Below are 13,937 nucleotides of genomic sequence, written 5' to 3'. Positions count from 1 at the left end.
CCTGGCAAATAAGTAAACAAGTGCGCTTAAGTATTACTTTTAAACTGAGTGTAAACAGAATCACAACAAAACTGTTTTTGTTTTAAACAATTCAAAACAATTTCAAATTATAATCAAATACACCGCAAACTGTGTGTCTGAAAACAAAGAAAAAAGTTTCTGATTATTTCACGTTTTCTCATTTATCCATTTCTTTATTTTTTTGACACTATCAGACATCTACAGTTAAAACACAACATTTGGCAAAATACACTGATTTGGCAAAAAACTTGATTACTGAGTGACTCACTGACTGTTTCAGTGAACCGGCAGAAAAAGAGCAATTTTGGAGATGTCTTCATGATTTTGACTCACTCAGTATAATGGGGGGGTTTTTAAAGTACTCCAGCAATATCAGTCCGAGGTCAGACAGGATCCAGAGACAGCCTGATTCACTCTCTGGTGCTGTGACACACTCACAGCTGAGAAACCACAGCTCCTTATTTTTTGTTTTTGTGCCAAAAAAAAAAAGAAAGAAAGAAAAAGAGAGAGAGAGAGAAAGAGAGAGAGAGAGAGAGAAGGGTTGAAAGACAGACAACACACAGAATCGTTTGTCCCTAAAAGTCACCAACAACATTGGACAAAAAAACCTTTGTTTTCATACATGAGATGAGACTGTACAATATGAAACCATGAATGGCAGTTTCATAGTTAATCTACAGGACGCCCTAGATGACATTTCCTGAACTCTCAATAGCTCCATCTAAGACAGCCACCAGCACAGTGAGTCACACAACTCCACATGAATGAAAGTGCTGTATCTCTGCTGCATTTTCACGCAACTTTTTCCAATTAGGTCATCCCAACAGGATTCCCAACTAATCGAAGACAAAAAAAGTTCGCCAGTGTAAAATTGCCTGATAAAATTGTCCAAAATTGTGGACAGTCTCTCTCCTTTCATCTTCACTCACTGGTGAAGCACCGGCTTCACTCAACAAAGATACAGCGAAATCAAATTCACTGCCTGACAACATTTCCATGTTTTAAAGAGATTTGAACATTAAAAATACTGTATATACAGCACTCTGTGCCCTTTCCCCGTGAATGCAACCACCGCAGGCACTCCCTCATTCTCGTTAGTGGACCCATTAGACGATGATGATTCAGTTTACAACAAGGTTTATATACAGGTTTTTCTTTATGGTATTTTGAACCATATTTAATAATAAAAATAATTGACTTCATCATCATTTACATCAATGGTCCCTTTGACAGCAAAAAAATATCAAAATGAAAATAACCCGACACATGTTTGATTGATTCTTATTGACCAAGAAGCCGCCAGTTTATCTTGCATAAGATGTTGACATGGTTTTGCACAGTTCTTGAGTAAAAATGTAACCATCGTGTCAATAGCTGCTGAGTGCTGTTGAGATGCATTGTTCGGTGATATAACTGTTTGACAATATTGACGAGTAGTGTGATATCAACAGCCGACGAGCTGTCCTTTCGTCGTGTGATCTTCAGTGGTGAAGTGCTGTAAACAGAATTGTAAACAACAACAAAAAATTCCAGAAGAATATCTTTCACATGCAGCCACTGACTCCCCAGGCAAAACTGTGGTGTGATGATTCAAAGACAGAGACATGGAAATCCTGCAGTGCTCACAAATGTCTCCCATTTTTTTCTGAACGGGTCCAAAGCACGTGAACTGCTCAAGTTTACACTAATTTAAATCACGTGCTAACATCTGCAGGAAATAATCGAAGATATCAGCGTTAATATTTAAAGTCAAATTGCTGGATGAAAGTCTAGTACACACAGAAAATTTGCTCAATACAATGATTTAATTGTGTTGAAATATTGTGCTGTTTCTGTTCACGGTTGTCAGAAATTGCAAACTTTCATAGGTCAAATCAGAACGCGACAGAATGGGTTGTGTGAGAGATTCACATTGCCGTACAATGAATGGCTCTGTACTGTACTATCATCATCCACATGGCATCCGTCTGCACTGGGACACATAACATGTGACAATGGACATTTCACAACATGATTAAAATAGCAACCTCCCCCTCACAGAGCAGAGTCACATCTGCTATCGGAGACAACCGGAGTTATGATCACCATATGCCATTAACAACCACACACTACAATGGCCCACTGTCTTACTGTACATATGTAGAGATAGGTAACAGTTGAATCAGAAGTGCAAATGCAAAGTTATCAAAGTATGAAAAAGAAAAGAAAAGAAAGAAAGCTACATAATCCCCAAAGTACACAATATGTACCTGACACAAATGACCTACTTTCACATTTGAGTTCAGTAAACACTGCATAGGTGACGGCATCACTAGCACAGATGAGATTGTTTTTGTTTGTTTTTTTTTTATCATATAATGCCTCACAGGAATAAATATTACATAAATATTTTCACTTTTATGCCAGCCTCCTTCTGTAGCAAGGCCCAGTGTGTGCCACTTCACGAGCAGGTGACGTTCAAAGAAAAAAAATGACAACCTTGCTTCATGAATATTATCTGTTACAGAGACACGTACATCCAGTCAAACATGCACACTAATAATCGAACAAAAACATGGTTGAAATAATAATTAGAAAATGTAGTGCATTTGTAATTCATTCAAAGTAAACACAAATAATAATTGAATAACTCAAAAGGCAAAGTAAGGCTTAGCAAAACTGACTTGCAAATTTAAAAAACAAATGAACCAACAAGGCTCCTCACCGGGCCACTAAACCAACAACAAAAAAAAAAAAAAAGTCAGTTGGGAGCTCTCGACAGAACAGTAATGAACCTTCGTGTCAACCAAAGGACAAAAATCTTAAAGCGTTGCCTTCAACATCAACAGCACAAGCACTGCATAGCCCTTCAAAGCACTATCCACCCCAGTACCACTTGTCAAGGTTATTGAATGCCTTATACTCCTTGTGCCTACGCAGGTAATCACAAGCCAGACATGTGTGCTCTGCCCAGAAATAAGCCTTCTTTACTTTAAAGTGCCGCCGCCACTCGAAGTACCTGAGGTACATTTCCTCATTCTTGTCCAGGAGCAGCAGGTAATCAGCCAGCTCCTTGGGAGAGGTGAAGTCGTCCACATGGACGAAGGCGTCTCCCTGGATAAAGTTCTCGTAGTTCTGCCTGGGCGGTCCGAGAACCACCGGCACTGTCCCCACAGAGAGCGGGTTATAGAGTTTCTCAGTAATGTAGTCCTTGTGGATAGAGTTCTCAAAAGCCAGGTAGAACTTACAGCTGGCAATGGTGGGGAAGTAGTCTTGGTCAGAGATGTACTCCCCGAAGGCTTGACCATATGCATGAACCTCTATGTGTTTGTACAGCTCATTGTAGTACTTCACCCGCACGTGATCCTGGTTCCAGTTGCTCACAATCCAGCAGATTAACTTGTTTTTGCTGGGCGGGACAAAGTCCTCTTCCCCCTCCGCGGCTACGATGGACCCATAAGGCACTTCAATGTCAGCATCCTGACGGTAGTTGAGAGTCAGATTGAACAGGTTCTCTATCCCCGGCAGCTGGGACGAGTGCGACGGCGACTCCAGGTTCATCCATATCCATTTCTGGAAGGACGGTCGCTGGAGAGGCGGCAGGTTGGACAGATCAGTGCAGATGTCCCGGTGGTGGATGATGACCCCATCTGACTTATTGTAAAGGTTTCTGTCTGCTGTGATGAAACAGCCGTCGATGTTGAAGAGAGAGCTGCAGACGCTCAAGTCGTAAGTTTGTCCGAAAGGCCACAGCCAGATCAGCACGGTGGTCACGTTTTTATCGCTCTTGGTGGAGAAGAGGTTCTTCACTCGGTCCGTGGATACTGTTGACTCTATGGGACCTGATAACCAGCTGGTGGATGGTTTAAAATACATCAAAAACAGAGTCACAAAGCATCCCAGGATGAACGTGCCGAGCAGAAGGGGTCGTAGGATTCTGTGAAAAGGTGCAGATGGCATACTCTGTCCTAGGAAGGATGAACCAAAGGAGAAAAGCAAGAATAAAGTCACGATCGACCAGGAGAGAAGCTACCTAAACATGGAAAGGCCTTGCATATGTGTTTTTATGTCCATTTTACTAAATCACTGAATCTGAACATCATTTTTGTCTCAATTGGCTTGTTAGTTTGTTCTCGCTATGATCTATGGCTTTAAATCCTGGAATGAGATCAATACTCATAAAGAAAATATGATGTCCTCCTCCTAGGCACATTATAATACAAACCTGGTGGATTTAATTGAATGCTGAAATCCAAGCAAGCGTAGAGGTTGTGGGAATCGGAGGGAGCAGTTCCTACATTGGGTCGATGATGGGATCAATGTTTGCTGTGATTCAGCGCCGACAGAAATGAAAACATCGGAGGTCACAGCTTAGAGGTGCCGCCTTGTTCTTGCGCACAACTATAGTGATTCTTAATCATCTAATGAGGTGCGTGTGATCTTGAATGTACAGGTCTTCTTAATGATATCTCCTTTACGTGAGCAAAGACAGAAAGAACCAGAGAGAGAAGTAATTAAGGCAAAGAGAAGATAACAAAACAATGCATCACCTCATACGGAAAACAAAAACATGAAGGTTATATTCAACCAGCATGCAGCTGTGGAGAACACTGCACTTCCACAACTAAGTCTTGAAAGTCAAACAAAAACACTGAGGTTATTACAAATTTGCCCGTTAAGCGGGGATATAAGCATCCAGCTGTTATTAGTTTTTGGCATCTGCTATGTATTGTAAGACAATGCTGCCATCTTAAGGCTGAGGGGAGAGAGACCCCCCGCGCTCGCCAGCTGTATGGGGGCTGTGCACACCTGCATGTTGCATAAAGGGGCCATACAAGCAGGTTGAGTGCAGAAGTAAAGGGTGGCAGAAGAGTTTGGCTATTCCCAGCAACACTGAAAGACACTGGAATCAGTAAGAGCAGCTCAAGCACTGGCATTCCTCACACCATCTGTCCAACGTGCTGTATGATATGAGCCATGTGTGCAGCAGCACCCCGTCATCTACACCCATCGTCTGTGACTTCACTACACAGCTCTGCACCCTGTGAGCTGATGCCTGATAAGTCAAGTAAATCTTTTTTAGGGATTCGTTATCAATACATTTTCATACCAGGCAAATCCTGGTAAGCAGCAGCGATATGCACTTACACTTACTTGCTCTTGGGGATGCATACACTCAGTATGTATATGATATGCAGGAGTGCAGGGACCAAAATCAGCCCTATGAAATTTGCATGCTGTGTTAAAGTTGTAGTCTCCATGGTGATGGTGCTGAGGTCAGAGAGTGTAATATGAGAGGGTAATATAGCAATACACACTTGTTATCCTCCTTCATCCTGCACTTCTCTGCACAAACAAAATAGACCAGAGGTCATTCATTCACATTTTAAATAGCATAGCTGCCACCACAACAAAGCTTTTTTCTTTTTTTTTTTTTTTTGGATGGGGGGGTTTGTTTGTTTGTTTGTTTTTTGGCCAAATACATTGTGATGTATTTGGGACACGGGAAAAGCACAGCATGGATGAGTAGTCTGCAGCGAGGCTACGATGAGATGGCTGGAGAGGGAGGCAGATCCAGGAAGCATCGCTCACAGTGAAACACCAAACCCTTCATATGGTTTCAGTAACATGTCGATTACTGTCGGTAAAGGGACCTTAAACCATACAGGCAGTATTTATTTGGACACTCTGATTTCTATGTATTCTGCCGGGGGAGGAGACAGCACTGGTTGTCAAAAGACGCTCCATCCCAGGTGAGAATTCATTCCCAGCCACATAACACTGAAGGTCATTAAAAAAAGAAAAGCAACAACAAAAACCCCCAAAGGAGACCAGTACATCGACTGTTAAAAATGGTTTCGCTTTCGGCATGAAACGACATTACTTAAGTTGATGAGAATAACGTGGGCATTAACTGCAATATTGCATGTGCCTCCAAACAATGCTCGTTTTTTTTTTTTTGCGCATAATGATGCTGGAAAAATATGTAGGCTACAATGTTTGAGCTGCAAACAGAGAGGATGGCAATCTAAATACAAGTCACACACATGGAAGAAAAAGTCATTCATGCTCCCAAAAGTAGAAGATGTCCGTTACTACATTAATAATACTGCGTAGAGATCAATGGAGATGCACCGGCCGGGGAGTTATTTCTGAGGAGATCATGTCTAATTAGCTGCTGAGGGTTTTAGCATCAGGACTCACCATCTCGACAGGCGTGAGTCAAAATAGACCCTTCTTCTCATTTCCTCCGCAGCTCCGGAGCCTTTTCAGAGACACCTTGCAACATGCGGAAGATGTGGATGCGTCTGGAATGATAATAATAAAAAATAAAAAAAAAAGAAAGGAAGAAGGAAGGAGGAAGGAAAGAATCACACCCGTCCGCCCTACTTGCAGGAACAGGTCCGGATGAGCCTGCATCCATCGTCTTGAGCCCCGGAAAATGATGATGATGGTGATGATACCTTCACGGTGCGATCTGCCGCCGAGTCCTCCTCCTCCTCCTCCTTCTCCTTCTCCTCCACACCCCCCCACCCCCCAACTCCGACTGCTGCTGCTGCTGCTGCTGCACACCGACGCAGGGAATGATGGCTGCAAAAAAAATAAAAAATAAATAAAAATCCAAAATAAAAATAAAAAAAAGACGGGAAAATGTTTCTAAAAAAAAAAGAATTGGCTGCTACCCCGTCAGACTGCACACTGCATTCATGGCTCGGTGTGTGAGGACGCCATGTACGCGCAGGGATGTGATGTGATGTGGAATAATGCTCTGCTGGCTGCCCATGCGCTACCCTCCTCTGTTTACCGTCAATGCAGCTGCCGGCAGTGTGTGTGTGTGTGTGTGTGTGTGTGTGTGTGTGTGTGGGGTGGGATGCTGAGATTCTGCCTTAGTCAATATTACACTTCAATCATCAGCTTAAGGTTGTCATGCGAATAAACAGGTGGCGTGTTTGTGCTGCTTTTTTTTTTTTTTTAAGAGGTTCCTCTGACAGCAGGATGGTAAAACAGCCGGAGGTTTGTGTGGCGGCTCTTCATGGCTGCCTGTGACTGATGACTGTGTCCGCCTGTCGGTGCTGATGGTGCACCACAGCCGGTAACTCAACCAGGCCTCGGTTAAAGCGAAGTTTGCGCCTCATGTGATCACATCAGCTGTGAGATGCTGCAACAAGCAAGGCCCCTAAACAAAGGGGGGGTTGAACTATTGCAGGAAAAGGTTAAAAATGTGACAACATGTAGTTCAGGTAATAATTTAAAGGGCCACTTTAGCGTTTTCCTCCATGAAGAGTTGGGGCTGAGAGTCCTTAAGAACTGAAAGCTTCAGAGATCTAGCTTCACTTTTGGTCCCTGCTGTGAAAGAAGCTCTGAAAATATTTCCACAGTCCAAGCAGAGACTGTGTCCACACGCTGGGACTGAGAAGTGAGGCCAATGTGGAAGTGCCTTAAAAATCTACTTTTTATCTAATTATCGTCAGGGGGCGACTCCACTGGCTGGAAAAAGATGACAATGAGAAAACTGCCCTAATTCTTACCTGATTTATTACCCGAGCAAATGTTTTCGTGGTGGGCTTTTTTTGGCCTCAATTGTAAGCTTCAAGTCATTTTTAATACAGCAAGATGCTAATTTTATAATATTTACAGTGCAATTTGAAGAAAAATAGAGCATAAAAGAGGGTATTCATCAGGGCGTGGCTATCGTGTGATTGACAAGTGTAACCCCTCACAGAGACAAAGTACAGAAACAGTTAGACTCACCCCTCACTCCTCTTCAGCCTTCTCCTCCGAATATGGTTTCTTCCAGTTTCAAACAAACAAAAAGCAAAACAAAACCCATCAACATGACAGCAACCATTTTAAAAACCTGAGGCTTCAAAATGACAGTGAACGCACCAATGGGTAACTGCAACCGGCATCCTGAAACTGGATTTCTCCTTCTCCACAAGAAAATGTATTTACTAAACAGGTTTCAGACAAATGAATTTAATCAGTGGTTTGAAGTGATGCACGTTATTTCTAGATGCCATGACAACGAGCACCAGGTAGGTATTAACGGTGACAGACCCAATAACTACAAAATACAAAGTGTTCCAGGGATTTAAATGATGTTGATTTCACCATCCATCCTGGCAGTGAGCTGCTGCTGCCGCATCCTGTTTCAATAGCTGAAGTGCTGTCCTTTGATTTTTTTTGGGATTAAGCTTGGCATGCCTGTGTGAAATCAAGATGCATGCAATGCCTTTTCTTTCTGTGTTTTGTGTGAGACTGTGCTGGAAGCAGAGTGAGGCAACAGCTTTATACCACCAGATTGCTTTGTTTACTCGTTTCTTCGAAATTTTCCAGGATGCACTTTTATTTATTTCTAGTGAGGTTTAATATAGTCACAGATTACAGGGAGACAGATCATGCTTACCCGCAATTTTGGCTGGATATGCTGGAAACAGCGATAAAGCATGCTGATAACTGTGCAAACACAAAATAGCACATCATTTAAAATAATAATAATTATTCACCTACAAAAATATCATACATCAATGCAGCTGAAATGAAAATAATTGAGTAGTTACCTGCAGGTTATTTGCAAAGCCAGTGCCTTTGCAAATAATTTGCCTTTTTGTATACAATTAATCATCATTTGTATTTTGTGGTCTACTGTGCAACTTCATTTAGGTTTCAAGTAATTATTTCATACAACCAGGAATAAATGCTAGGGCTCTTTGTCTGATCATTCCTGCCACTTCCGTCGCTCACCACCAAATATTGCTGCCCACTTGCGAGTTATCTCCAGGTAAATTGCAGGTTTATTGGGCAGGTAGTCCAGATACTTAGTGTGGCTTGTTTTAGGAATTGCCATTTCAACCTGCGTCCCCTCATGCCATTCATTAAAAGATGTTATAGAAATAAAATCCGGCCTTGCTTCTAAAGCAGCACTCAGTGAGGTTTCATAATATTTGCCGTTAACACGGTTTCGAGTGTTTTGGAAGTTCCAAGGTCGAATGCTTGTGTCAATATATCCTGGGCCCACACTTGGTATGAATACCAGGTTGTTATCCTCACAGAACGCTTTAATAGAGTCCCAGTTCCGTTGTGTTGACCCGTAGGAAAACCCGTTGGTGGCAAAGTAGGTGTAGACACCATCAAAGCCTGCTGTCAGGATATCCCTCTTATGTTTCTCCTCTACCAGAAGGGCAATGAAGATTGCATCATATGGGGTATCTCTGATACTGTTACTCTCTGTGTGCTTTAGGAGTTTGGCCCATTGCTCAGAGTTCATCAGATATGAGTCATACACATAGAAGAGTGGAAGAAGCTTGCCAGTGTTTGTCCGGTACCGGAAAAAAGCAGGATGCTCGCCATATCTGTGGAAAAAAGGAGCATATAAATGACCGAAGAAAGGAAAATATCAGTGGAAAAGCCTGAGGCGAACATGAATTATTAATGAGTGCAATGAGTCATGACGAAAATCTTTCTCAAGAATGTAAAATCGTGAGACTGACACTGAAGAAACTCAACTCTACTCACTTTTCGATGACATATTTGATATTAGAGAACATATTGGCTTCATCTCTCCCTTTGTATGGTTCAATGTGAAAAGCTACCTGCAAGCAGAAATTACAGCAACATAACCAACTGACAGCTTAGATTAATATTCTTTATTTGATTTAGTCTAAATGGACTCTGTACAGCAAAGATTTAGCTTGTTGCTGTTTACTGACCTTAATATGGTATTTCTGTGCCACATCCAGCAGCAAAGGCACAATGTCATCTGTTGGCTCTCCGTTATCATCTTTTGTGTTGGGAGGATACCAGGAAACAGCAATGACACCTGTGAATAAACAGTTACAGTTGAAATATAAACTTAAACCTCATATAGAAGAAAACATTCAGATCAAAAATACATAAAATGTTCACAGTATATAATATACCTCAGTCTAACAATACCCAGATGGGATTCCTCTCTTACCTATAGCTGCTGTACGTAACTGCTGCATATGAGCCTCTATAATGGAGGGGTCCCTGGAACTGTAAGCTCCCAGAGAAGGATAGAAGTTGGACCCAAGGTCATCAGGTGGACTGTGTCTTCCTTGCGGATACTCCTGAGCCACCTTAAAGTCCCAGTGTGGCAGCTGTGGATGGTCCCAGTGGATGTATTTTCCATCAAACCTGGGGTTCCCATACCATGTGTAGTAGAAGGCGTGGACATAGTAGTTTGGAGGAGGAAACTTCCTCAGTGTAGCCTCCAGCTCTTCATCTCTTTCTGACTTCGGAGAGTCATTCATTTTAAAATGTTCAGCTTTATTGTTGTTTTCTTTCGGCATGCGATTGTCATTCTCTCTGTTTGGAAACAGCTTGGCGCCCACAGGGCTGCTGAATGGAGAGTCCTCAGGTGTGAGCACTTTCACTGTTATGATGAGGACAAGCAACACCAGAGCAATTAATGTGATGCAAGATTTGCGCCTCAACCTTGCCATTCTTCAGCGTGTGCTCTGGGCTTTCCACAGTTCATCGCTGAGACCGCAGTGAGGAACTGTTGTTGGAGAGGATGCCATCAATGCTCGCTCATAGAGGATTTTGTTCAGCCTGGAGGTTTGGAGAAACAAATCACATCTTACATCACTTGATCAGGCAATCACAGACAGAAAGATACCCGCATGGTCTATGAAAGAAAACAGTGAAAATGTTCATCAAAACCATAAGATGATTCGTAAAGGGTCACAATTTACCATCCTAGTCAGTTAAATCATCCAAAAACATTGAAAAATTTTTCAATTTATCTTCTAAGCTCTAATTTATACCAACCAGGCAAAGGGGACAACAGAGCAGAGCAGTGTTGTTTTTACAATAAATCAATATTAAAAGTTTTAAAGACTTAATTACTTTTTAAAAAATATGTTCATTAGTTATGCTTTATTGAAACACCCCCATCCTCCATCACAGGAACAGTGTAAAGCTGCAACCAACAATTGTCTTCAACATCAGTACCTCCGATAATTTCTTTAATTGTTCATTGAAAGTTGAGTGAACATAATTCAAATTGAATAAGATAAATAGTGTGAGCTTATTATATTTAAAAACAGAGGAACAAGCTCACGGGCTCCTCTGTGAGGTTAGTCTGGTGTGTTAACCGATTCGGTTCCCCTTTACGCTGATTTACTGCTGAATCGTGCGTAGGTGCTGTTACCGTGCGTACTTAAAGAAGACACGTGGTGATACACACGCATTAGCTTGTAGCCAGAGTTTGGATGTCTTCTGTGGACATCACTTACAACTAAACGGTCCAACTCCTCATTACAGAATACAGGTCTGTCCGCCTGCACACACACACACAAAACATTAACAACGAGTAATGTCCCGGTCCTTGTTTGTGTTGTTGTGTCTGAAGCGGTGGAGTACTTCTTCTAAATTTGCGGTCAATATCTTTGTGCAGAAATAAAGCCAACATGTTAAATAAATTCCTCTGCCCCCCCATGTCACTTTCTCTGTGACCTGACTGCAGCTGGAGCCCTCTCTGTCTCTTCCTTTCTGATGGCGCTCCCAAACTCAGCTGTTTCTGTCAAAGATAACGTTTTGTGTCGGGCTTTAATACAAGCTAGGCTAATGGACGTTAGCATTAGAGCTGGCGTTACAAGCTAACGGCCCAGTTTCTTACCTTGCTCTACGTTTCTCGTCCCAAATTCACCGTCACCACCTTTAAAAAAACATTTGTATAGAATATTTCTCAACCCTTTATTTTATTCTTCTTCTTTCTTTTCCTTTCTGATCACTGGATGATGGACAGATGCTTACTGGACATTTTCCTACCGAACTTCAGACAACAGGCTAGCGTAGCAACAGTAACCAATGGGGGCGGGGCTTAGGATCGGTGGCCAAATCATTAGTTGTTGTTGTTGTTGTTGTGGTGGTGGTGGGGGGGGAGTTCAAATTAGGAAGAAAACAAGTTAATATACTTAACTATTACATAAGCTTTCACTAAAATAGTTCCACTCAGTGGGCGACTTGTTTGCTTTACTGGTCTAGTCTGTGGACGCGTCCTGTCTCCGGTCTCGTAGACACGTAGACACATAGACACGTTCAGGTGCCCACACCGGGAATGGACCTTTACACATTACATACATTTAGGGTTACGTCGCCTGACCTAACCGTGGTGACGTAAATGTGAAATTGTGAAATGGTGCTTCAATACAAGCTAGGCTAATGGACGTTAGCATTAGAGCTGGCCAGTTAGCTTACGTTACAAGCTAACGGCCCTGTTTCTTACCTTGCTCTACGTTTCTCGTCCCAAATTCACCGTCACCACCTTTTAAAAAACATTTCTATAGAAAATTTCTTAACACTTTATTTTCTTGTTCTGGATTGGACTGATGCTGACTTGACATTTTCCTACCGAACTCCAGACAACAGAGAACAGGCTAGCATAGCATAGCAACAGTAACCAAGGGGGGCGGGGCTTAGCGAAGGCTCGGTGGCCAAACCATTTGTTTGGGGGGGGGAGGGTTTCAATTAGGAAGAAACTCAAATATTACATAATCACTAAAACAAATCATCTCAGTGGGTGACTCGTTTGCTTTTACTGGTCTAGTCTGTGGACGCGTCCTGTCTCCGGTCTGGTCTCGGTCCGTTCCTGGAGGGGTGCCGTCACCCGTCAGGTCTGGTTCGGCCTAGGTCCTGGGGGGGGCGCCGTATCTGCATTAGCCCAGTCCATTACTCGCAACCAACTAACTGTAGACACGTTCAGGTGCCCACACCGGGAATGGACCTTTACATACATACACATTATATACATACACATTATATACATCAAACCATACAAATCAACACTTACATTATATTTACATTACATCTACATCACGTGATACATTTACATCATTACAGATAGTACAGTCACTTAACCCCGAGGTTACATTACACCATACATACACATTCAGTCACATGACCGGCCGGGAATCGAACCCGCCCCTCCCAGATGCGGGGCGGCGGCGTTACCACTGCGCTACCGAGCTGCTCGAATCGCCGCTTGCATTTGCGCCATTTCACACCATTTCACAGTTACGTCACCTGACCGTGCTGACGTAGTCACCCAGAGTGAGCTGTGATTGGCTCCAGCACACCATGTGACCCGGAAGCGACTAACTAGCGTAAGTAATCCGACAGTGAGGTTAACTTAATAGCTAGGCTAGCTGGCATCGATTTACACAAAGACTGACAATGAAAAGCCGAACAAATGCACCCTCAATTTGTTTGTTATATAATAAACAGCATACCAGTTACCTACACATGCTTGTTCCATTTAGCTTTCCGTACACCCAGCTGTAATTCTATTTGCGTTTCTTCCTTAGGTACGTACGGTAACTTAGCAACAACGCACAACTCACTAGTAAATCAGCGTAAAGGGGAACAGGAACTTGGGGGGAACCAAATCGGTTGACACACCGGCCCTGACACGGACAGCGCCGCACCGTGAGGATGACTGACGGCTCTGACGGCGGATGTAACAATCACAAGGTGATCACTTTGATTTCAGCTAGTGCAGGTTGACAACATTTAGAAAAAGCAGCAGCAGCGAAAACAGATGATCCCTCAGCCCTACCTGCATTGATGAGCTCTGGACTTATGATCGGCAGCCCTTCGCTTGTCTCTCTTCATGAAATCATCTCCGTGTGAACGGCCGTGCTGTCGTTATCCTCTCTGCATGTGATCCAGAGGACGGGACTCGGGCTGCACTTCTGCTTCAGGATCCGTCCTGGCCAAGGCAACGGATCTGTAAGTGCTCCGCGCGCGCACGCGCAGCGACTTCAACCCAATCCACGCCGTGTATCGGTCTGATGTCACGTGATGTTTTTCGTCCAATCAACAGCCGTCACCGGAGCAGTTTCATGAGCCGCAGTGATCGGTGCTGCCCTCTTTGTTTTCGGATGGTGTATTACGTCCAAACGCACACAAGT

General features: G+C 43.0%; 2 protein-coding genes across 7 annotated transcripts; both read right to left on the bottom strand.

Moving 5' to 3' along the window:
* Window positions 1–2,294: 2,294 nt before the first annotated feature.
* Window positions 2,295–6,533, bottom strand: fut9a (fucosyltransferase 9a). Its single transcript, XM_029493655.1, has 4 exons — window positions 6,391–6,533; window positions 6,205–6,308; window positions 4,226–4,472; window positions 2,295–3,968 (listed from the first exon to the last, which is right to left on the bottom strand). The coding sequence occupies exon 4, from the start codon at window positions 3,958–3,960 to the stop codon at window positions 2,878–2,880; it is 1,083 nt and encodes a 360-aa protein (XP_029349515.1). The 5' UTR covers window positions 3,961–3,968; window positions 4,226–4,472; window positions 6,205–6,308; window positions 6,391–6,533; the 3' UTR covers window positions 2,295–2,877.
* Window positions 6,534–6,542: 9 nt separating this feature from the next.
* On the bottom strand, window positions 6,543–13,743 carry manea (mannosidase, endo-alpha). Of its 6 annotated transcripts, none has more exons than XR_003840358.1 (8): window positions 13,583–13,743; window positions 9,959–10,575; window positions 9,711–9,820; window positions 9,517–9,593; window positions 8,562–9,353; window positions 8,408–8,457; window positions 7,753–7,791; window positions 6,549–6,591 (listed from the first exon to the last, which is right to left on the bottom strand). XR_003840358.1 is itself a non-coding variant. In XM_029493654.1 (6 exons), exons 3-6 carry the CDS (start codon window positions 10,464–10,466, stop codon window positions 8,720–8,722), a joined length of 1,329 nt encoding a protein of 442 aa, XP_029349514.1. In that variant the 5' UTR covers window positions 10,467–10,575; window positions 12,254–12,292; window positions 13,583–13,743; the 3' UTR covers window positions 7,958–8,719. The 6 variants fall into 6 exon arrangements, 2 of the variants coding, with proteins under 2 accessions (XP_029349514.1, XP_029349513.1); XR_003840357.1 differs by adding an exon at window positions 7,888–7,952 and having other exon boundaries at window positions 6,575–6,591; window positions 8,408–9,353; XR_003840356.1 differs by having other exon boundaries at window positions 6,543–6,591; window positions 8,408–9,353.
* Window positions 13,744–13,937: the final 194 nt, after the last annotated feature.

The sequence above is a fragment of the Echeneis naucrates genome, chromosome 22, assembly GCF_900963305.1.
Source record: "Echeneis naucrates chromosome 22, fEcheNa1.1, whole genome shotgun sequence".
Lineage (NCBI taxonomy): Eukaryota > Metazoa > Chordata > Actinopteri > Carangiformes > Echeneidae > Echeneis > Echeneis naucrates.
This window is presented reverse-complemented; position numbering and strand designations above follow the sequence as displayed.